The 24670-nt window shown below is 42.0% G+C and overlaps 1 protein-coding gene and 1 long non-coding RNA gene across 7 annotated transcripts; both read right to left on the bottom strand.

Annotated features, from left to right (window-relative positions):
• Positions 1 to 505: 505 nt before the first annotated feature.
• LOC147496498 (cytochrome b5 domain-containing protein RLF-like) lies at positions 506 to 24066 on the bottom strand. Of its 6 annotated transcripts, none has more exons than XM_086559491.1 (5): positions 23749 to 24066; positions 23415 to 23574; positions 22995 to 23084; positions 21175 to 21225; positions 506 to 911 (listed from the first exon to the last, which is right to left on the bottom strand). In XM_086559491.1, exons 1-5 carry the CDS (start codon positions 23779 to 23781, stop codon positions 835 to 837), a joined length of 411 nt encoding a protein of 136 aa, XP_086415617.1. In that variant the 5' UTR covers positions 23782 to 24066; the 3' UTR covers positions 506 to 834. The 6 variants fall into 6 exon arrangements, with proteins under 6 accessions (XP_086415617.1, XP_086415615.1, XP_086415614.1 ...); XM_086559489.1 differs by having other exon boundaries at positions 22950 to 23084; positions 23749 to 24057; XM_086559488.1 differs by having other exon boundaries at positions 22950 to 23084; positions 23415 to 23667; positions 23874 to 24053.
• LOC147496499 (uncharacterized) lies at positions 1279 to 21168 on the bottom strand. The gene is made up of 2 exons (XR_015194805.1): positions 20248 to 21168; positions 1279 to 20172 (listed from the first exon to the last, which is right to left on the bottom strand). It is a non-coding gene; the product is annotated as an uncharacterized LOC147496499 (long non-coding RNA).
• Positions 24067 to 24670: the final 604 nt, after the last annotated feature.

Here is a 24670-nt window from a genome sequence, read left to right as displayed (position 1 = left end):
GTACCCTCTTTGAATCCGAACTCAAAAAAATTATATATGTATATTTATGATTATTGAACAAGTTTTCAAAAGAGCTAGTGCGTATGCACGGGCCTACTTTCTAGTAGTAATGTTACATCTCACTTCCCAATAACAAAACAAACAAACAGACAGACAAACAAACAAAACAATTACACAAGTGATTGTCTCGAAGTAAGAGTCATTGAAAGAACCCATCCTCCGATAACCAAAGTTGTTTCCGGTTCCTATGACCTCAGATACTCATAAACATTGTATGCCAACAACGATGGCAACAACACAAGTACTTAGAGATGAAAAGGGAATTAATAAAAGATGATGAAGAACAGGGAAATCGGGTAAAATACAAACTAAGTAAGAAGAACCCGTGACTCGGTCACATACGTCACTATTCAAGTCTAAAACTTCTCATTTTATATACAATTATGGGTTCACCATAATCGTACAATCCTATTCATTAAAAGTTAATTCACAATTTTCAGCAATATAGAGATAAAACATTCCTAGCATTATTTATTTTGTTTATTCGATATAGATCAAACATTATTGTGAATTGCTGATACACGTCTAATCTATGAGACAAAAACAGCATATTGCGATTCCTAAATTGTATGTTTGAATGTGTAATCAAAACGGTACAATTTGGACAAAAAGCTTACACGTCTCGAAGGATATATTGATATGGTCATTCCAAACGTACACATGTTGCATAAAGCAAATAAATCATTTGAATAAGATTTACCACTCTGCTAAGTGCACCTGTCCAGTACAATCAGAATGAAGAGAAAATGATTTGATGATAGCTGCAAAAGTTCTTCATCGGCTCTCGTCTAAAGTGCCCACCAAGCACTTTTCCAGTAAGAATTCATCATTCACCCAAGCATGGTACTTATCTGTCATGATTTAAGGATCACACGAAGCAACTAATTCATTTTTTTCTCATCAAATGTACTAATGGCAAATAAGTATGGCTATGATAGGATTTTACGAAAATGTAATGTGTAAATACAAATAGCTAAAGATAGATATCACTAAAGAGTTTTTCTCAAAACGTTCCTAGAGAATATGTTCTTACTGCAGACAATTCATGGATAATCATGCCGAGCATTTGGCAAAACCTCGACAAAATTGTTAATACAAATTTTCAATAGAGCAATTACTACGTATTAAACTAGAAATTGCAGATTATCCATGTATTGCCTTCAAGGAATTCCTCTCGTGTCCCTGTATTGATAAGAGCGCATTCTCTAACAGCTTTGAGGCCGAGGCAGCCATCCTCTTGCCAATCCTAAACAAAAGAAAAGCCCTACCCACCTTCATTGGAAGAGTAAGGGTTACCTATCAGTCCTAAGGCGCAATCGGAGCACTAATCCCTTATAGAGATGAATGTGCTAGCAAGGAAGCTAGCCTCATGTGTGTGGGTCTATCTAAACTAGGGAAGGAAGGCAAATCGCAAGGCATTAACAAGGGCAAGCAGGAAAGGTGGAAGGTTCCCGCGTCTTTATTGCTTACTTTGTCTATTCATGCCTATTCTTCTATCTCAAATAGGGAAATGGCATAGAATATGCCTCTCTAGTAGCCTGCCTTGGCACCTGCAGCTATTTCTGACTGTCTTGACAACCTTTCCTATGAACGCTAGGCACCTTGGGCCTGTTAAGAGAGACATTTTTAGCTTAGCCAATATGCAGAAGCTGTTGCGGCATTAGCGCTCTTTTCAGGAATAGAATCAGAAGCAGCTGTTACAGAGTCCCTTTTGATGATTGATGTCAAAAAGACTGGCTTTCTTGAAAGTGTCTCACCATTTCAATTGGCATTCTAGTCTTTCCTGAAGCAAGGGACTGATTGCCCATTTCCACTAGGGCAAGCTACAAGGAAGAATGCGCAGTTAGGGGAATATCCGTTGTTGTCTCTTCCAATTCCTTCTCAGCGAAAGATGCACAGAATACGGGCTTTGAAAGGCAACTAGCCATTTTGGCACTTGGCGAGAGCGATTAACCTGATTGTGATTGACCGCCAGCGAGGGTTTTTCCAGGCGTAAGGCTGAAATTAGCAGATAAGATGGCATCTTCCAATCCGGATGAAGGAGCGACTCCTAAAATTGTTTACCAGATTTGTGCCCCTTCTTTCTTTGAAGATGAGAGATATGCAAAAGAGCCTTACCCTCTGTTCCGTTATGAACGGAAGTCCTTATCCATTCCCTTCTGTCAGCATTTCTTGTCTCAGTGCTTGCTTTTAGGAAAGCAGATGGCATTCAACCTAATCAGAAAGTCCTTGTGGAAGATGCAGGTTGCCCTGTTTACTATTGGTCTCTTGGTAAACAAGATCCTGCCCACTATTCCCGATCATTGGTAGGGAGGTGAGCCTACCGGCAACTGGAGCTACTTGAATGATAAGCAAAAGATTCAATCTACCCGCCGAAACCTGAAAAATGGAAACCAAGCCTTAGTCCACTATTTCCTGGCCCAATGTTTATACGGATCAGAGAAATGGCCAATGATGGCAGCTAGGTTGCTTGGTTTGATAGGCAGGCTAGGTCTTTCTCTCATGTAGTGTAGTTATCTCCGATCAAGACCGGAATAAGGGGATTGTTGAAGGACTTGGCGACCCGTTCAAGGAAGTCTCCCCAGAATGCGTGTGGGATTTGTGAGCACTCGTAAGGGAGTCATATAAGATGGATGTTGCAAGACAACTTCTGGCTCTCAGGAAGGTATTGCAGAAACCGACTCCTAAGCACAGAAACATTCCTTGGAGATGCCACCGAAAGTGGTAACAGCCGGTGAATGCACAAGATTGGAAACGCAGATAATCCACCCCGTATAAGACTGTGCAATTGGCACTGCAAGCCAGTTGTATGTGTGTAGTTTAGTTATTTTGTTCCGCTCGCTTCTAATAAGGATTCGTTGTCCTTGATCATGGAGATGTAGTAGGAGTGAGTGCCCCGGTACGTAAGTATAGTCTAGTTAATAGCGAGTCTATTCTATTTTAGTGTGGTTTGGTCCGGGTGGCCTTGCTTGTCTTCTTGCGCGTAGTCAGTAAATGTTCATAGAATGGACCGGATCATAAAATGCTGATGTAGCCTCTCTTGGCGCAGTTGAATCCTCAATCGGGCAATTAGGATTGTAACTGAGACGCGTAACACAGGCTAATCGATGAAATGATAGAGTTAAGAGAGGGGGCGGGCATATCTTTATAAAGGACGGGGTAGCTGCAACCTTACTCATTCCACTACCAATAGGCAGAGTCCCAGAACTGTATTCATCTTTGCTGCGTACCATAACCATAGGAGGCGATAAGCGGAACCAAGCCGTATAAGGCGAGCAGCCCTTATAGCAATAGCAAACGGTTATCCTCGGGGACTTCAACGGGCCTTGCAAGCTCATAAAATGGCAATTCTTCACGTTTTCCTCAGACAGCGAAAGGCATTCTACAGCCCCCATCCTGCTTTTCTAGCAAAAGGAAATCCATTGACAGCACGACTTCGCTCTGCTCATCCTTATTCTTATGAATTAAAAGGGGCGGATTTCACTTTAGTAGAGACTTGGTTCGGTATCTTTAATGGAAGTGAACTCGAGGGAGAGTTAGACTCCGTTTCAAAAGAATGGGGATTCTCACATAATGACGATCAAGTACCTGTTGAGGAATATATATAAGAATAAATTGGGCCAACCCGCGAGCAAGTTGGAGAAAGCGCTTGATGAGCCCCTCCAAAAAGTATAGTAGTTCTGGTGCACATATATCCTACATAAAAGTTTTGCTATTTCAATGAGTCGGTGCCCGATGTTTCGACCAAGGAACAAACAACCGGAAAAAACCATTACCTGCAAAAGGGATGGGACCCCCAACCGCGCTTATAACTCATTCGTATCGTCTCTCGTGCTGTATCCATTCTCGTTTAGGTCGACCGCTCTACAATGGCTAAGCTTTTTTCGAGAGAAGCAGACTTGATTGACAAAGGTTTCCGAATTCTAATTATTAATGCCATAGTTATACTCCCGCCGCATTGATATTCTTTGAACAGTGATTGCGCTTTGAAATCAAGGTAGTTGTTTACTTGCTCATAATACCAGGCCCCTATCAATGACAGGTAAACTGTGCTATAAAGTACTATCATATCATCCCGTATGGGTTTCTCCTCTCTCTTATCTTCGATCAAGCTACTTTGTTCCTTCTGTGATGAGAAATTCCCTAACGAAAGCTAGTCTTCTTCCATCGGATGCATTATCTAAAGGGCAGAGGTTGGGTAAACATGTTATAGATTCCGTAGTTCCATCATTGGATTAGCTTACATTACCAAAGGTTAGAGGAAATGTCGTATATCTCAATTGAGAGACTGAATGCGGATAGTTTATTTTAAGAATGAAAAAAGACAAGCAAAGACAAGTGCAACAGAAAGCTTTATGAGAAAATTCCTTTCTTTTTAAGCTCACCCCTCTCCAAGCCTATTCCTACATGGTCCATTAGAGACGAAATAGCGCCCCTCTCTGATATAGCCTTTACCCTTCCTGATCAATATCCCTACTTTCCATTATGCCAACCTACTCTGATAGCAATTAGCAAGCGATTCGATAAAACAAAAAGTTGTTATTTACTAGGATAGGTGGTTCGGAATTCTAGTGACCTCCAGCCTCGGGTTTTCTTCTTAATTAATGGCAGGACAAGTCCACCTTTATCATCCCGATCGGGCTTACCAGACTAACTCGGGTTTACCGGGGCAGCATACCTTCTCAGAGTTAGCGGGGTTCCTTCTACCGACTTTCATTTCAAGGTTAACAGGACCCTTATTTACTCAGATTGCTAGCAAACTACCGGGATACCTAGAAGAGGACTCACTCCAGTTAGGCCTGGACGAAGGTTTCATCATTCTTTTTAGCTCGGAGGGAGGGACCTAGTCTCTTACACAATTAGTTGTGGACTAAGATGTTGATAGGTAGCTGCTCTTTCCTTTAGGCTGGGGAAGCAAACTCGCTTAGAGAGATAGAAGTCCCATTAAGGGTCCCCTCTCTTCTCGAGACCGGATGCCCACAACCATTATACATCCTAGCTCTAGCTACGAGAAGTGGAATGACTCTATTTTTGCATGGCAGAAGGAGGAGCGAACTGCTTTTAGCTCATAGTAGAGCTCATATTCCAGAGGGAAGAACTTAGCCCAGTCGGAAGGAATCCACGACTGCGGAGCTCAGAACTGCCTAGCAGCTAGGGCAGGGATCGGGTCGGATATGGCTATATCCGAATCCGAATCCGAATAGTTTCATAATATCTGAACCCGAATCCGAATCCGACAGACCCGAATAAGTAAACGGATATAAAAATCGACCCGAACCCAAACTATTCGGTTCAGGTCAAACCCGACCCGATTCCCTGCCCTACTAGCAGCCCAGATACAAGGAGAGGGAAGCCCGGGGCACAGTCCTGCCATTAATTAAGAAGAAAGCACAGGGTAATCTCAATATAACCAGAGTGACCCAGGAAAGAAAGATCGGGCTTTGCGGGCTTCGAGGTTTAAGAATTTCTAATGAGAGGCACAGGGGATAGAAGGAAAGGCCTGGTCTGGAGTTCGTCCCCATTTTTATTTTGTAGGCAATCAAGAGGCTGGACCCAATGACTTCTTCAAAGAAAGGAAGGGGAAAGAGTTAATCTTTGCAGACTGACCCCGATAAACAGGACAACCAGGCGGGGGGGACTGACTCACTCACATACTAGATAGGCAAGCACGCCATGAATTAAGAAAGCAAAGAAGAAAGATGGAATCTTTTAACAAGTACCCCGAATAGCCAGATCCAGAGGGGGCCGTGTACGATAGTCAGAAGCTGGACTCTGCGATCTGTCCTCGAGCCAGAGAGAGTAGACTACTTTCCACGAAGTCAGTCGTGAAATTCTTCCTACCGGTCAGTCCTCTTGTCTTACTGATATCCTATCTCTGCCCCAGTTATCCCGACATTAGTGAGGGTGGTTGTCAGATGGTTTAGCAGCGCAAACTACAATTTCATAGTTACCTTACCCCGGCTCGAAATGGATTCCAGTAACCTCCTCATTCTCTTGCTTGCCCAAGAAAATAAGGAATTATGTGCATTTGCCTGTCTTTTTTTGTGTCAGTGTCGAATAATGGCTCTTTCCACGAGGGAAAGAGTATTCTATAGTGGTTCATTCTGTGAACAAGGTTTTGTCGCCTAATCTTCTGCTCCCCTTCTGATCCCTAAGCTCGCTCCTGCAGTCTTTATTTCTTCCTATTCAGGGCACCTGGTTCACTCTGCCAAGATTCTTTGTGCTTTCTTCTCTTATAAAGCAGAAGTCCACGTCCCTCCATTGAGGGCAAACCTCTCCATTTACCCGTTGTTTGTCGGACCCGATTTCGTAGACAAGTGTCTGTATGCCATTTCACAAAGGAACTCTGCCCTCTCGTCACGCTTGCCGACAACCTGCTTTCTATCCCCAGAGCACTCAGTGGAAGAAGAGGAATCAAGTCATGCAGTCTCCAATCCTTGCTCCCGCAGTCAGTCCTTGGTTGATCTTCAGGTTCTGGTTCTGCCTCATCTGATAATAGAAGCAGGGCCAAAAATATCGGTCGAAAAATTGATTTTTTGCCGATATTTATCGTTTTTTCAGCCTACCAACTTCAAAACATTCGAAATATCGACTCGAAAATTAAATTAATTTTAAACTGATATATATCGGTAAAACCAATATAAAAATATATATTGGCGATGTATTCCAATATATTTGATATATATCGTTTGACTTGGTTGGACAGTTTGACTTTTGACCAATTTTGTTGACTGTTGACCAATATATCCCGATATATCGTTATCGGCAATATTTCCGATATATCTCGATTTTTCAATTTTTTTGAATATTATCACTAAAATGGGCAAAAACGATATATCGATTCGATTTTTTTATTTTTCCGATATATATCGGTTTTGGGAGAGTCCGAAATATCTTCAAATCCCGAAACTTTCGGCCTTGAATAGAAGTACCTCTGTAAGGACTTCATCTCAACATCAATTCGCATTTGATGGCTATTTTACTTGAACATTTTCATTAACACCTCCCGCTTGTAGACAGACGCAGAAAAGAGAGCACGAGAGTCTTTGACCAAGAGCGAGGCAGGCCCGTCTCAATCAGGATGATAAGGACTTGTCCTTACTTGAATTAAGACTTGAATGAAGCGGAAACCCGAGGGAAATCTTTGAATGGTTAGCTCGAAAAGCCAGATCGGGATAGCCGCGCTTACCTCAATGGTGGGAGAGACGTGGTTCGATAACCCTTATTTACTTAGATGGGTAGGGAATCCACAGGAAGAACGAACCAGGAGACAATGACTTTCGGGGTTAGCGGGCTTACCTCGTGGAATGGCGATTTGGAGTTAGGTTAACGGGCTTGAAGGCGTGACCCCTTTGATTTTCTTTATCTTTCTTTATTTGGCAGGTTACCGCGGTTCCTTCGACTTTCGTTTCGGGATTAACGGGACCATTCTATTTACTCAGACTCTGGTTGGTAGGCAATCAACAGTCATAACAACGAGATTCCCCACTGACTGCCTCTATCAGATAGTACGCAGGTCTTTTTTCGGAAAGAACTCATTTTCTAATAGAACTGGTTTGCAATAATATGTGCTGCTCCTCCTTCTCTTGAGAGTTCCCTCGGGCAAAGAACAATCCATCCTTGTACCCATACAAAGACTCACTCTTTAGGGAAAGTTATTTCTTCTTCTTTGCGAAGAGAATCAGTAAGACAATCGGGATAGCGGAATGCCTGTCTATGTCTAAGGGGGTGGAGGATAGGAAAAGACTTAATAATAGATAGATAGATAGATAGATAGATAGACACAAACGAAAGAAAGAAAGCCCTGGGTGAAGAGAACAGTGCCTATGTCCCATCCCCATTGGGTAGGTAATCAAGAGGTAGAACCAGGAGATGAACCAATGAATTCCTCTATAAGATAGTATGCAGGATGGAACCACCTCACCTTTTAGGGTACAAAACCGATTCTCTTAGAAAAGGGGTTCGTGAAGAATTCGTGAATAAGATGTCCTGCATTCGGACTTAGAGTGAGAGTGACCACGATAAAGCGGACAACCTGGGAGGAATTCCTCACAAAGAGGAAAGTCTTAGCTTAGCCTTCTAAAGTAGACGATTTTCCACCTAGAATGAATATGAATGTGAACAGAAGATGAAAGAATCGTGTGATACTATATCTATCTACGATCCCCAGAGGAATAGCTCAACTTAGCCCTTTGGCGGGCTGGCTTCGAGGACCCTACAACCTAATTCGTTATGCATGGATGCTGGTATTATTATCGCTTATCACTTAGTGCTTGTGCTAAGGAAGAGAAATGGTTCTAAAAAGAATGGAACATATCTCCGAGCATTCTGGTTACGTTGAATTCTCCGTGAAAGATGCGGAGTCTTTCCCTTATCTTGGTAACCCTCTTTCTCTTTCTCTTAATCTTTCTCCTGTGCAATTTTGGAGATGATGAATCTTCTCATTCTCCAGAAGCGAACCTGGCCGAGTCTGGCCTATCATCAAATTAGCGAACGACAGAGAGGATATACTGGGATCAAGATCCTTAGCTATTCAGAGCCATTCAGAAAGTAGAATCGGGGTTGAGGACCCTGCCTTATGAACAAGAGGCAGGTGAAGTTTTCGAGAAAGAAGCCCTTTGAAAGCTGTACCGGACAGAGTTCTCAAATGAGAATTTTCTTTTCTCTCGGTAGCTATCTTTCTCACAAGCTGGCACCCTGCCAACCGAGATTTTTATGAAATACAATGCAGACGTCTGTACTCTTACTAGTTTGGTACCGGACTTGGGACGCATGGTCCCAGACTTGGATCTCAGTACAACCACAGTTCTGATCTTGATTTGCTTCTGATCGTGATCTCTTTTCAATCTCATCTTGCACGGGCCGGGTCTTTTCATTTCTCAAAAGATTGAAATAGGTACACGAACAAAATAGGCCAATCCACCACCAGCAACGGAGCCTTGTGAGCATGCCATTTCTAAGCTAAGAAATCAGAAATCGCCTACATAGTAGATGCAGCAATTCGGTTTACTAATGCTTCCGTGGAACCCTTTGATTGGATTTCTTTTCAATTACTCTGCCAACGTCCTATACTGACAATGATCCCTTTTTTGGCAACTAAAGTCTTCTTAAACTTTCTCTTTTTCTTTACTTTCGAGGAGCAATGGAGCTAGTGTGGGGTATCTTTATCTCATCTCTGCCCACACGATCAGCATCCAAGGCTTGAACCAGCCGAGGAGACCAGCAGAATGCGCATCGGCAGATTCTGCAGCAACTTGAAACCCTCCGAAAGGAGAAGGCAGATGCCAAAAGTGAATACCCACCTAACCCCCCTTGAAAATGTATTGATACGCAGGCTTGTTTGCAAAAAAGGCTATCAATGAAATTTCCTAGTCAGTCGATCAAGGCAGTTGGATATCAATAATCACTTACCCTGCGTTAGTAGAGTGAGGAATGAATGGACTCAAATACAGTTGTCAGGTCCGGCTTCTAAGGAATGAGAATCGGCACCGTTCCTGCTGTGAGAGCTTGACTGATGCTATTCTACCTTGCCTTTTTATTTACTGATGTAAAGTAGGAACGCCCACTTAGAGGTTTCCGAACAGTCACGCTTTACCGCGTTGTCTCATTGGTAGGGGGCTATGAGCTAAGCTATACTTGTAATCAAAGGCTGACCCCGCGGAGAACCATCTAATGCTGTACTAGACTAGCTACTGTATGGCGCAAAAAAGAGCACTTAAAGGGAGTGCTTGGTGAATCCAAACGCGCTTGCGAGAAGCGTCTGTTCCGCTTTTTATCCTTTAACTCATTTTATGTAAAAAATCATTTATCCACTGGTATTTCTATGCTCGATCTCTACTCCCCGAAAGGTTACTCTCCTTTCTACCAGGCAAGCTCCATTCATGCCCAACCATCGCGCACATGAGACAGCCCTTCGGACCTATGGCGAACCAGTATCATACTCTAGGGCGGTCTAGTGAGAGCAAATGATCAAGCAAGAATGTGCCTACATCTGTACTTCGTTGACTAGTCAAGGGACTAAACCCTTGGGACTAATGTTGCCACTGGGGTCGCTCATCTTATTCTAGGGTAGCACTCTCAATGGAAAGATGAATGGTTGTGCTTCACTAGCCAAGTCTATGCACCTACAGCTCAATCTACTAGAGCTCTCTTCAATCCTTCCAGGTCAAGACCTTCGCTTCAAGACAACTTTTCGATGAGCAGATGTTTCGCTCAATTACGATCCATACTCAACGTTCGATGACACAATGCCTCACCTTCCCTCAGCCACACGTCTCTTTCGTTTGCCCGCAACCCACCCACCAAATGGAACCAAGGAACGAGCAACAACTGTTTACTCCTAGGGCTCATCTATACCACATCAACCTAGATCTTACGCTTATCTTTATGTTTCGTTTGATTGATTCGTAAACCTTTCCCCGATCTCTCTGCTGGACCTATCTGCTCTTTCTTTTTTACCCACTTCTATTCTTTCTCCTCTTCTTCTTAGGCTTATGATTGTATAGAATAGGTTGAGGTTGCAGAACTCTTTCCTTGGATTCTGCAGTAATAGGGACTGTTTCAGGCTTAGCTTCTAATTCCGATTCAGTTTCAGGCTTAGTTTCTAATCCAGATTCAGTGATCGGAACTGTTTCTGGCTTAACGGATTTCTGAACTCTTTCTTCTCGCGTAGTTGATTCCGATTCAGTGATCGGAACTGTTTCTGGCTTATCAGATTGAATCTCTTCTTGTTCTTTCATGGCATCACTTCTTGTCCCGAAGTAAGCTTCTTACTTGTCTTAATTCCGATAATGACTCGCTTCCCTGATCAAGTAAGCCGATCTGTCTTATAGTTTAGTTAACACGAATCTCTATGCGCAGAATAGCTCGTTTAAGCATAGGTGTTTACTCAAAAACTTTCACTCGTGTTTCACGCATATTTCTCTTCTAATAAAAGAAAACTGGAAGAACTCCGGGAATCGGTACTGTTTGCTTTGCTTGAATAGCATAGTTGATTCAGTAATTGGTACTCTTTAGCGTAGTTGATTCAGATTTCTCTTTCTGAACTCTTTGCTTATCTGGTTCATTTTCTTCTGTTTACATCAAGAGTCCGGCTTTTCGCCTACTTCCGGGATATGCATATCCCTGTTGATTAGCTATGTTTTCATACCCAAAACTTCCCTATTTTCTATCCTAATGCAGGTTCGACTTACCTATTTAGTATTTATTCAGCTGCCAACACCTACTAGCTGACAGTCTTACCCGGGATATCGGAATCCGAAACTCGTTACTATTTCGTTCAGCGATCTCTATTTCTATATAGGCTTAATCACACTTTTAACCAATCCTGGGTTTACCTAGCGGGGTAGTCTAGAAAGGGTCCGAAACAGGCTTTACGCCTACTAAAATAGTAAATCCTGAAGAAATATAGTCAACTTATCATTCGCATCTCTTGTGCAGGCTGACTTCTGGTTGTTTACCGAGAAAAGAAAGAAGAACCAGTCCAGTAGAGTTCGGCTTATGCGTTGTTTGCCTCAGTTTGCTTATGAGACTTAACTTGTTCCGAAGTAAGCAGTAAGTGAAACTTCATAGAGTATATAACTGAACTCACGTTCTGAAACTCGGTTACTTAATAGTGAAAAAAACAGAGTTTAAGCAGAGGATAGGTCTTGGCCCGAGAACTGGACTCAATTCTGGTTTAGCTACAACGCCTACTAGCTAAGCTAACTAAAAGAGCAGTTACCGAAAGCCGGATTTGACTTTGGTTGGCTACCGCGGATCCCGTAACTATTTCATATAGGATACGCAATTTCTATAATAATAAACAGATGTTTAAGCAGAGGATAGTTCACCTGTTAAGTCTCCGAAACTCTAGTTTCATGCGCTTTTGTCTTCTAATACAAGAAAATCGGAATAAGACTTTCTTCCGTATAAGACAAGTCACTGACCCAAGGATCGCCTTAGATAGAAGCTTACATGTAAGGATTTCCCTTTGGATACCGGTTGCGAGTTCGGATTCTATCCTAAAGTAGTCTTTCCCTTTGGATACCGGGGAATCTGAAGCTCAAGAGTTTCGAACTGAACTCACGTCCAGCGGATACAAAATCTTAATCTATATGCACAGAATCAGACTTTTAAGCCGGGCCCAGTCCAAAACAGGCGTTTTAGCCTAGAACAAAAACCGATTCCGAAGAAGAAATCTCGGATAAGCGCTTAGCTCAGTCTACCCTTTGCTCATCTTTCTTTATAGTATATAAAGAAAGTAGCTGACCGAAAGCATAGCTTACAGGATTTACCTTTGGAACTAACAACTGGATTTCTCTTCGGCTACAGCTTTGCTAGTAAAGGATTCTATCGAAACTTCATTTCTATCGCGAGAATCACATGTTTAACCATGCCGGGGTAGGTTTAGTTTAACCTAGAAAGTCTTATACAGGTGTTTTCGCCTACAAGAAACAGCTAATCCTGTAGATTCCTTTGTATCGGATAGGCAATTGCTTAGAAAAGTCAGCTCTGTCTTCTGCCCGAAAGTAGGCTTCTTACTCGTTCTTTTCGAAGCGAAACCTCATATAGTTGAGTTTGAACTTCACTCTAGTCCAGAAACTTCGGATACGAAATATCAATCTATATGCACGCACAGAATAGCTCATTGTTGCAAGCCTGGGGTAGTTTACCTCCGAAACTCCAGTTTCAACTTCTAATACAGAATAGCACCGGAAGAAAACAGATTATCTAATATCTGTATTGCGAACTGCATCAACTGAAGTAACTGACCTAAAGCAGGATGGCCCTTACCGGTTACGAGTTCTCAAAGAAAGACATAATCTAATATAGAAAGTGAGAGGTCACCCCCCTTCCCCATTGCTTTCTTAGCTGACTTACTTCTCGAATCGAAAGCAGGATGCAAGATTCTATTCCGACTAGACCCGTAGATTCGTCCGAGTAGACCCTGGATTGGCATAGCTACAGGACTTGATTAGCTGACTTATCGAAAACAGGATGCGAACTAATTCTGATCTGAAAAGCCTGAGGAAACAAAGTAAGATTTTCTATTCCGGGATCGGCTTAGCTTTAGACCCGTCCGATTAGACCCTGGCTTAGCTGACTTACTACAGAGTAGCGCACTTCTGTTCTTATCTTAGCTGACTTCTAGAATGCTGAAAGCAGAGACTCACTTTATTCCTAAACCAGGAACGGCTTAGCTACTACAGGACTGAATTAGCTGACTTCTCAAAAGCCGAAAAGTTTAACTTATTCTATTCGATTAGACCCATAGACCAGGCTTAGCTGACTTACTACAGGACATATGCCACTTACTTTTCTCATAAGTCAGAATATAGATGTTTTGGTTCTCATTCCTATCTTCTTGTTAGGATCGAACAAACACCGCCTCATTCCAGTTTTCAACTAATCAATTCAAGCAGCTTTACCCGATTTCCATATATAGGATAAATGACACTAGCTAAACAACTATGAAAGATACCACAAAGTAAGAAAAGGAAGAAAGAAAGCTAAGCAAATCCTATCTTGAAGCAATAGGTTCACCCGAGAGCCACTCGAAAGGAGCAACCATGACTCTTCCAACTAGAAAGAATCCGAAGAATCAACGGCAGGATATTTTTGAGAGAAGGGATTCCTCACAACTTTAGGATTCAATGTTGCTGTGGCATTGTTGCCGCAAAGGTGTACCGATGGGAGTGGAGGGGGAGTACCAGAGAGGAACGGTCTCTTTGGTATTATGAGTTCTTGGGACGACTACCGCCCTTTACGTCAATAGGGGGGTTAGGACAAGGGACAGCTACCCTAGTACATCCTGCCAGAGAGATGGCTACCTTAGGGCATTAGGACATATGAACGTTAGCCGGACAGGTCCAACGACGAAACAACCAGGTCTTCCTAGGTTCCTATTAGTTGGGGTTCTCCCATAGTGGGCCATCCCAGTGGGGTAACAACTCCCACAGTGGTGGGTTTTCCCCCCGGGCTTTCCCCTATAGTGCAGTGGAAGCAAAGCAGGAGTAGGGACAATTTCAACAGCTTCATCTGTACCCAACACTGCTCCTGTATCTTGGTCAACAGAATCAACAACTTCTGCTGGATAGACGGGACTCTTGCTTCCAACTCAACTTCTCCTGCGACTGCTACTGAACCGACTAGCTAAGCTACCTATGAACGTCTCTGGTGATGAAGGTAGTGGTTGGTGGATGGACGGGAAGGCATGTTACTGATGGAAGTCTGCGGGTTGTCAGATATTAAAAACAGATGTACGTTGAGAAAACCAATATCAACAACAGATATGCTGTTAGGAGAGTGGACTGTGGTTGTTACAACAACATTAGTTACGTTTCCTAACTATTGAAAAAAGAAACTTGCATGTTCATTGAGTTGACACCAACAGGAAGGTGACTGCTGGTGGAAGAACGTCGCTCCTGTACTCGGATCTAAGTGATCTAATCTAGCATCGAGTGGATGAGGCAAGTTGCTTCACTTCCAGTCCAATCCTTTCTCCGGCAGTAACTACCCGACTAATGTCATGCTTTCGATGCCTCCCTCGCAGTCAAAATGCTCCAGTGGCTAGGGTCAGAAGCCTCGTTTCCTTTAACTAATTCAAGCAATTCATACAACTGCTGGATTCCTCTATGTTGGGGGGTTGGCGTGATGTTATGCCCTACGGCTTGCTTGTTATTGTTATGGTTGATCTAATGTTTGTTACGCAGGAGGGGAGGAGGGAAGAGATATAGAAATCAAGGGAGTCCCGTCCTTCGATTAGGTTTGAGTGAATAAGCCACTGCCTTAAATAGAATAGGATGCCCTTCGGTAATAGAGCAAGGGATAGAGTCAGATAGAAAGAAGATAGGTGCGGATGAGATGAGGATATTGGCTTGCTCTTCTTAGGAGTCAGCCAAGCAAGTCATTAATGATGAGCCACATTGATTCCAATGCTTTCTTTGCCAGTTCTATTGCTTGGAGTAGGTAGGGTAGATAGTTAGGCTATCGAGAAGGAAGAACTACTGCTAGCGAATCCAGGGAGGGAGACTAGTAACTAAAAGTCAGTAGCAACCTAACAGGTCTGTGTTAAGGGATTAAGTTAATGAATCTATAAGATAAGTAGTAATTAAGAGTAATGGGACCGCTTATTGGATCTTTAATATACACTATATGATGAGGGGAGTTTAGAAAGGGCTAGAAGGAATCAATCATTACAGGAAGAGGCAGGAGGACTTTTTTACTTCTTACGCAGAGCGGGAAAGACAAGCGCAAATAGATGACTTCCTTCTATAAGGTCACACTGGACTTGCAAATCTCCTAGTATTTAGGCATTGACTCAAATCAAAAATCTTTGCCTGCTCAGCCGCAATCCAAACCTTGGTCTATCTTACTGTCTGGCCTGTTAGGCTTTTCCGTTTTTTCATGTCTTGTGATGTTTGTGAGGATATGAAAGAGAGCCATTCATGGAAATATGATCTGTTTATTTAATAGTAGTTATGCGGTTCCCAATCTCATCCTGAGCTTCTTAAAGCTCACCATCATTGTTCCTCATTTCTGTGATGAGGCCCTTACTTTTCCTCATACTAACAAGTGCATGAAAGTCTTTTGTGCTTTTATCATTATCATTGTCCCACTTTGTTCTAAATTTCTGCCTCCAGAACATTTGCTCCTGCTGCAACAATAACTCTAGCCTATTCTCTTGGTCCACAAATTGCATAGCTAGACTGTCATCATTGTTATTCTGTTCAAACTGAGATTGTATGTCCTCCAGCTTCCTGGTTTCCTCTTCTATTCTGTGTCTTCCCAAATACAAATTTCTTCCATTGTTTCAGTTGACCTTTGAGTCTCTTCAGTTTCTGAGAAAGAACAAAAATGGAGTGTCCTTCCACTTGCACCTTCCAACTATCTTCAACAAGTTTCATGAACTCTGGGTGAGTAGCCCACATGTTGAAGAACTTGAAAGGAGAGTTCCGCGGTTTTGGAATAGTGAGTCCACCTAGTAAAGGTGAGTGATCTGAGCATAGTCTATTACAAGTTTTGTATGACCACCCAGGATTCAAAGCAAGCCATTCAGCATTGAAGAAAGCCCTATCTAGCTTACCAATAATCTTCTTGTAACTGAGCTGTTTGTTCCACCTGGAGTATGTAAAACCAGTGCAAGGAGCTTCAATTAACAAGTTACTGCTAATTGCATCCCTGAAATCATTCATGGCTGCATTTGTTGGTTTGAGACCCCCTTTCTTTTCTGAAATGCTTAAGTAAGCATTGAAATCTCCCATTACTAGCCAAGACAAGCTGAGCGCATTAAGAGTTTAGAGTTCTGTCCATAGGTGTCTTCTTTGTACATACAAGGAGTGAGCATGTACAACAGTTATGATAGCCCCTTGCACTTCTACTGTTAGCTGTTGATTTGAAATCTGCAGTAGAGTTGGTGCTGGTAGATCATGCATCCATAGTAACCATATATTAGGCACCCTGTTGCTGCTGCAATTGTGTAAAATTGGAGTGTTCAGCCCTAAGGACTGTAAGAATGAAACTGGCATGTCAGTTGGATCGATCATAGGTTCTGCAAGTCAAATGATATCTGCATCCCACTGCCTTATTAGCTTAGCCAATCTCTGTTGAGATTTCTCATTTGCTATGCCTCTTACATTACAAAGAAACTCATAAGGATAAGCAAAAGAGTTTTTATTGAACGATTGATTTCTCACTTTCTTCATAAGTAAGGATAGTAGGATCTTAGGACCGAACGCGACTAGGCAACGCTGCCTTTCACTCCTGGGAAGGAGCTAGCACAATCCTATGCAAATGATTCAAGGAGTCCAATTCAGCCTCGGAAACGGTTAAGGGCAAGCTGTAACCTGGCATGCACGGGCCTGTCATCATCGCAGGCTCAAAGGCAAGGAAGCAAAGTCTGGGTGGATCCCAAACCTAATACAAAATCCTCAACTCTCCCAAATGCACTTTTTCACAGAGAGAAAAAAGAGGCAGATATCTATCGAGCCTGTCGCCACCTAGGTCTAATTTCTAAGTGGGCTCAAGCGTGGCAGATAGATGCTTTTGAGAAAGCCGCTTACATAAGGGTCATAACCTATCACCATCAAAGTACCACTCGACTGTATAGTAGCATTGGTCAACAACGTCTCCGAATGGGTACTTTAACCCTTCTCCTGCGCAGGGTACAACAACTAAGGTACCGGTCCTGCTCGCTGTCTAGGTGTTTGGTAAGTGGCCATTTCCGCTAAACCCGAGAACTAAATAGGAATTTTGGTTTCTTGTTAGAAAGAATAGTCGGACGTAGTTCTGCTTAAAATAGTTGTAGCTGCAACAAAGAAAAATAGTGAAAGAATTCGAACAAATAGAATAAAAATAGTTCAATCTTTTTTCCAGTAAGAAATACAAATGAGACTAAATGAAATTCTTACTATTTGCTCTCATTGCTCGCGGAGCGGCTGAGATCCCTTTTTTGCCCCACGGAATCCATTTTGGAAGGAGTAGCACAACCAGAGTTGGGTTTCAGGCTGTGAGGAAGCCCTAGGCCCCAATGGGTCTAAGACTCACCAACATCTTACAATGAGACATCGGGTGACCCAGTAACAGATGCTTCTGAAACTGATGGTTCGCCGGCAGATTGTGTTGAAAAGTTGATAGGCAATGCCAATGAAAAGACCACAATCTAAATGCTAGGCGCGGCCTCCTGGCTTAGCCGAATGTTATAGGACAGCCCAAGGCCGGATCTCTTCCCAAATCTCCTCTTTGCCTTTCAGAACTCCAAGCGCGACAGGAAAGGGATTGGATTATTTTGAAGAACAGAAGCAGCCAAGGGCTAGGATGGGGAAGGAATCCGTTGGGCAAGCACGAGCTAACCTAAATTCGCCACAAAGCCCGAAAGAAGATCACTATGGAGTATGGCGGATAATTCTTTTTCGTTTTTTATGATAAGAGAGGTGCATCTGCATCAACTGTTTCAGAGTTGTCCGAGGAAGATGAATCATCAATCACTGGTCCTGAGTAAGCAGCATCAGCTGAGGCAGCGGACAGAACAAAAGCTCTTCCATACGCAGAAGAGTGGAAAATCCATCCTCACTTTCAAGGTGGTTGGCTCAGCTCGGTTCGGGTTGGTTCGGTAATCAATTCTGGTTTTAGAGTAAAGGCAGGGGGACGGACTTTCTTTCCAAGAAAAGGCAAAAGGGAGGCATTAGGTGCCCCTATACAAAGAATGGAGCCATACCGACAAAAAACGTTAGGTAGTCCTACAAAGGGAGAGTAGCACTCCACTGGAAAAGAGAATGAATGAGCTGACAGGCAATTTGACCTAATATCATCAGCAGCTCTACTTAAGATTCAGTTCCCAGTGAGAAACTCCAATCTTGCTTCACAAAGCGGTGGGTGGTCTAGACCATCAAAGTCTATTTGTTTGCCAGATTTCACTGAAAGTCAAACTTTGGATCTGGTAGAATAAGGCTTTTCAAGCTGAGTAAGGGCGGTGTGAGGGACGGTAGAGATGCTTGCGGTTAGAAGTTACGATACCGGTTTGGGAAGACTCATTGTTCTAGTGCAGTTCGACCCTGCTCCCCTTTTATTGGTGTTCTTTCCACAAGCGCGCAACCTCCACTTCCCGATCTTTTTTTACCTGACAAGAGAGCATGTCAATCCTTGATCCGCTGCTCGGTGTTGTGAATCTCGTGTCCTGCCTTTCGAACTAAGGTTTAGTTCCGAATGGGCTTCCGTTGTTATTCCAGACTGGAAATGCGTGTTCAGCTAACCTTCCCCCAGGGGCCTCCTCTCTGGCAGAGTATTCCCAGGGTCGGGCACCTGGCTCCCCCTCCCTGCCAGTGTGACTGAAGACCACATATCGACCAGTTCTCGTGCCTGGAATGAACAAAAACCCTTTTCTTTGCCAAGTGAAAATCGTTGCTCTGGTTTTTTTTGAATCCCAGGAGGGGATTGTTTCTATGTCAGATGACGAACGGAAGGGAAGGCGCAAGGTTCACCAAAGTGCGTTTCACACTATGTGGCCCTGATCATTGAGTTAACAACGACATGGTTGAACTATGCAATCCTGACTACCTATCGCCTAACTAAGTGAAATCCCGAATCCTCATCTAAAATATCAAAATAAAATGGAAATAAATACCTCTCCTACAGGAGGCATTTCTGGAGCATGGAATGTTGGAAACTTTGAAACTTCTAGCCCATAGGAGCTTGAGGAGAATTACTACATCAGCCCGTTCGTCTCCATTCAGAAGAAAAGTAAAACCTAGCGTCTCCATTCAAAAGGGAAATCCCCCACACTGAGTTGGGGGTAATAAAAGACCCTAAGGAAGAAAGAACAGCAGCCAAGGTTGGCGGGTAAAGCTAAGAGTGGATGGCGGGCAGGTGCAGGATAACAGGGCATCATCAGTCAATTCCTTCTAATCGGGTGACTTTCATAAGGGCCACTCGCTAACCTTTTTAAGAAGGACCTGGCAGGCATGGCATTGGCCAGACAAGTGCCAAGCTTTGATGACCTTAAGCAGGTGGTAAGACAATAGAGGAGGCAGTCTTGCGGCTTCTAGTTATACCAAGCCTTTTGAGGTGCACACTGACCGATGCGTCCAACTTTGCTTGGGGTGCTCATGTAGGAAGACCATCCCATAGCCCACGCCCGAGAGCCAGAAGATCAGCGGGACGAAGCGCGCGAGATACGTTCATATAATAATGCTATAAAGAAAGCGCTGGTCACAGGCTATAGAAAGACCTAGTCCCCATTGTTTTTACTAAAGATAAAGAGGTGCCTGGTGCAACAAACTGAGATCTTCTAAAAAAGTTGCTTCTTACTTACTCAGTTATACATTTTGTTGCCTCTCAGCGGCTCAAGCTCAGTCGTTTTGACACGGCATATATCTACCAACAGCCTGTATCTTCGTGACTTTTGCTTTCTTTATATATGTAGATGGATCACCCTCTCCCCTGAGTTGGAGTGTTTTACTAGACATAGCTACTCGATTGCATCGATTCTTGTCTTTCTAGGAGCATTTGATCCACCTTCCTATTGTAAAGCATAGGTTCCAGCAGCACATAATCAGACGAGGTAAGCTCCTACTCCCTTAGCTTTTGAGAGCGTTTTCAAGCATTTTCCCATTCGGACAGAACCACTGAGCAGCACTTGCCAAAAGAAAAGGAGGAGGTTTATTGCCATAAGCCGCTTGAACGAAACCAGAAAAGGAAACTTTTTCTTACCCGAGTGCTCTGCCGGCACCTTCGGTGATCTAACAACAGCGCCTTTCACCGCTAATACAAAAAGAGTCAAGGTCAAAGCCATGAACAATGAAAGAGCGAGTGGAATTTTACCAAAGCCACTCTAAGCTTGAAACATCGCTCTGTCTTTCTCTGGGTTCCTTTCCATGAACTTACAGCTGGACCGCCCAAGAACTAGAACAGACCTGAACTAGAAGTCAAAGTGCCATCAACTGTAATGGACAGATTTTCTTTTAGCCGGCTATTCGGAAAGGACAGAACGGAAAGAGGTTATCCCTAAACTGCTTAACTAAACCTTAAGCCTAGTTTACCGTAACGGAACTAACAAAAGTGGCTGTCTCGGTTTACACAGGCACCTGCGGTGAGCTAAGACACAAGACACAGCACCTGTTGCTAGATTCTGTAGGACCAACTTCTTCTCTAACAATCTAGCTGAAATATTTGTTTCAGTGACTCTAGAAAGACAACAATCTGTTCCCTCTCTATCCATTCACTAACAACTTGTGGTGCTTCTGTCACACTAGGATCATTATGGTACAAAGCCACTGAACTGAGATCTTCAACCACAGAACTAGGTGCATCGACCACAGGTCTAGGTGCATAAGAGCGTACTCATGGTTATACAAGTTAGACAAAGTATTATAAGATCTTTTGTCATTCTGAGATTTTCAAAAATTTAGACAAAGTATTATAATACAAATTTCAAATCAAACTCTCAAAAGCAAGAGAGTACTCATGGTTATACAAGTAACATCATTTTAATATAGAAATTTCTTCAGACATAAAGCGAAACCGGAGATACTGCTATACAAGGTTTTGTTTCATATGGTTGATTTTTTGTTTAGAGTGATATGTGGTACAAGGATTAAAAAAAAACAATGACAAATAAACAAGTCCATTAAAGGATACTGAATAGCAATGTGCAATCTTTGCCAGCCGCCTTCATTAGCATATCGACACCTGACACAAGAGGGGATTCAGTTTGCAAAAATATACATGCATGTGATCAACACTATTAAACCCATGAAAACATCATTTAGCAATTCCAAGAAAGATGACACCTGGTCCTTTGATGTAATAGATGTATTTTTGAAGATATTAAATTACTAATCAATAACAGGGTAAAAATCATTCCATCCATCCTTCTTTCTTCTGTGAACAGAATTTGATATAGAATGAAACATCAAAATCATTACCTAAATTAATTAATTAATAGGATTCAATCCCCCTCACGCTACTGTCAGATATATTTCTATAACCAGGTAATCATTTTTCCCATGATCTTCGGAAAGTGTTTACCTGTGTACTATGTGGGTACCTAATAGCACTATTTTGGATAACAAAGCATTTGAGTGCATCTTTTTAGGTAAAGCTCTCCCACAAAGAGTGATACTGATCTCACTAGCCTACTGCCTGAAAATACATTACATATTTAACGTCATCTTTTGCAAGTCTCCTGCACTTTAGTTACTCAACCCTAACTCTCGTCAGGGGGAAGGTTCAATTGGAAAGATCTCTTACAATGTTCCTTACCAGCATGACTTGTTTTAGATGTTTCTGATACTAGTAAAGTAGTACTAATACAGATACTGACAGCTGTTAGAGTCTCAAGATGTGTACAAGGCAGCACAAACTAGAGAAAAATGACCACTGACACTGCTCCTGACCAACGTACCTTACGGTTAAGGCAACCCTGGACAATGGTAGTAGCACTGGCAGATGTGTAGAGTTCAAGATCTATACGAGACAGCATTGACTAGAGAAAATGGCAACTGAAGATGCTCCATATGGGTGAACCTTTCTAATTAAGATAATCTTGGTGACCTTCCTACAACATTATATCCTAACCAACCTATTCCCCAAGCGAAGATTGTGTATGTACTCAACTTGTTGTTGCTTGTTTCTTATATTTTGTTAACCCAAGTCCGCCATAGAAGAAATTTGTTACTTGCCGTTTTGTCTTTCAGCATGATTCTCTCTATTAACTGTTTGTCTCTTTCTCATATAATCTCTGAGTAAAACACATCATGCACACACATACATAGTCATTGGTTAACTTCTGTGTTTTGTTGCTTCTCTTACTCATATTTAAGTTGAGCCTTATAGTACCAAGGAGGGGAGAAGCTCCGTTCGAACTAGGGATTTAGAGAAGCAAACATGAAACGAAGTATCATACCCAGTGTCATAAAGGTTGTGAGTTTTTTATACAAAGTGAAAAGCTAATCAGTGACATGGCTACATAGGCTACCAAAGACTGTTTCCAGATACGCTTTGGCACCACTGGCATCCAGCTTTGGATGCTGGAGAACTGTTAACAGTGGAGTGACAGATTGCATCACCAAATGAAAGTCCAAGAGCACTAGGCTAGCAATAAAAATATATGTCCCTATGGATTGGGGACTCAACATACAAGTACTTCAGAAAGGATTCGATTGACGGTCTTTTTTCATACGACTGCTATAGTAAATCTCCAGATTATCTAATCCCTTACTGTTTGTCAATATCTAAAAGAAATGGCACTATGACAGTTTCACACTTTCACTGATTAAAAGAAAACAATATTAAAGAATTACGTGGAGAATGTCACCATAAAGAGATTCCCAAAAAAAAAAATCAAGGCCCTCTCTATAAAAAAAACGGATGTTAGATGATGCATAAGACAGAAAGGCAAACTTATTTCATACCTCCAGGATGAAATTTCATGTAAGGTGTTATGTTGTACACACGACCTTTCAAAACAGTCCAGATAGAATCTTCTGTTTTGTGTTGTTTAACTTCATCGATGGAAATAAGCCTTTTACTTGATGCTCCCTTTAATCCTGAACAAAGTAACTTTATTTGAGTAGCAATCATTAACTGGTTAAAGCTGGAATACACAGGTACAATGATGACCTAAAAATAGCAATTATAAAATCCCTGCTGTGGCTGTAGTTTATAACTTTATAAGTAGCCTTAAATCTACTTGTAACAGATCTTTGGCCTTTTCATATTGTTTTTATTATTTAATCCGATGGCTATTCGGTAATACTATAACAGAAAGTAATACAGGTAACTTTCTGTTTCACTCTGAAAACCAATCAATCAACAACTACAGGTCATCTGGAATACCAAATAAAATAAAATAACAAATCATTTTTCTGGAGAAGTACCTGCAAGGTCAGGATGAGTGCGCGTTAGCTTTAACCAGTCCATTTGGCTATACCCTTTCTCAAACGGCACCTTAGCTCGAACTTTATCAGGTGGTGCTACTGCTTGTTTAGACAATGAAGTTTTCTCTAACGATTTACCCTTCCACAACAAAGTGTCAGCCTGATTTGTATAATTATTATCTGTTATACTTATACCACTCATGTTTTGCACAATCTGTCCTTCCAAACTTTCTTGATCGGAAGGCAAATCAACCTAATAATAATAAACTACTTGGCATGAATAAATAAATGGGCCGATAGTAATTTCATTACAAACAAAACTAGAGGAGCTCACCTTACAAAATGTGAAGTCATTGTCATTGTCCATTTTAAAAAATATATATTATAATTGTGGGAGAGAAATATGTTTCGAACAAATGTGAAGCCAAAATGTTTCGAACAAATGTGAAGCGAACATACCACAACAGGGCGTTGAAAATGTTGACGGATCTGTACTGATACTAGAGTTGAGGAAGATGGGTCAAACTGTCAAAGTCAAACACCTTTAACTTTTCTTGCAAAAAGGAAATACTTATTAAAATGGTGCTTGACCAATAACCTTTTTGTAAACAGTGCAACAGCAAGTATGTCAAGGCATTACCGCGTTAAACCACCTCTCCATGCTTCGTAATCTTTTTTAAGTTGATTACTTTTTTTCTTCTTATTTTTCATTTTTCATGTTCATAAATTTAATAGGCTAAATCTATGGTGCGCAGGTAGTATGGTATGCTATCAAATCTGGGCCACTCATACCAAATTGCGTGTGTATTGCATGGCAAAAGTACTGATCCAAAAGCCCACATTACCTGGGCACCATACATCTCGCGCACTGAAGACATGCTCAATTTAATATATATCAAAAAATTGTTTGTTGTATTTACTATTTAATCAAGTGGTCATCAAATATTATAATAAATTAATTAAATTAAAATTAAAACTATTTTTCGATTAATCCCTGATTAATAGGATTAATCGTTATAAGCTCTTGGAGCGATTTGCTGCCGATTAATGCTTAAACTGCACAGTGTTAACCAATGTTTTGTACCAAAACAGACATTGGACCCCACTTGCTGATGTCAGCGAACAAATGTGAACTTCCTACCATGCCCTTCTTCCTCTCTAGTGTTAATACTATTTTACCCTTGTGTTGAATCATATGTAATTACTTTATTAGCCTCTTCCAAGTTAGAACCTCATCTTCTTCTCTATCTACCCAT

This window comes from Coptis chinensis, chromosome 5 (assembly GCF_015680905.1).
Source record: "Coptis chinensis isolate HL-2020 chromosome 5, ASM1568090v1, whole genome shotgun sequence".
In the NCBI taxonomy this organism is placed as follows: Eukaryota; Viridiplantae; Streptophyta; class Magnoliopsida; order Ranunculales; family Ranunculaceae; genus Coptis; species Coptis chinensis.
This window is presented reverse-complemented; position numbering and strand designations above follow the sequence as displayed.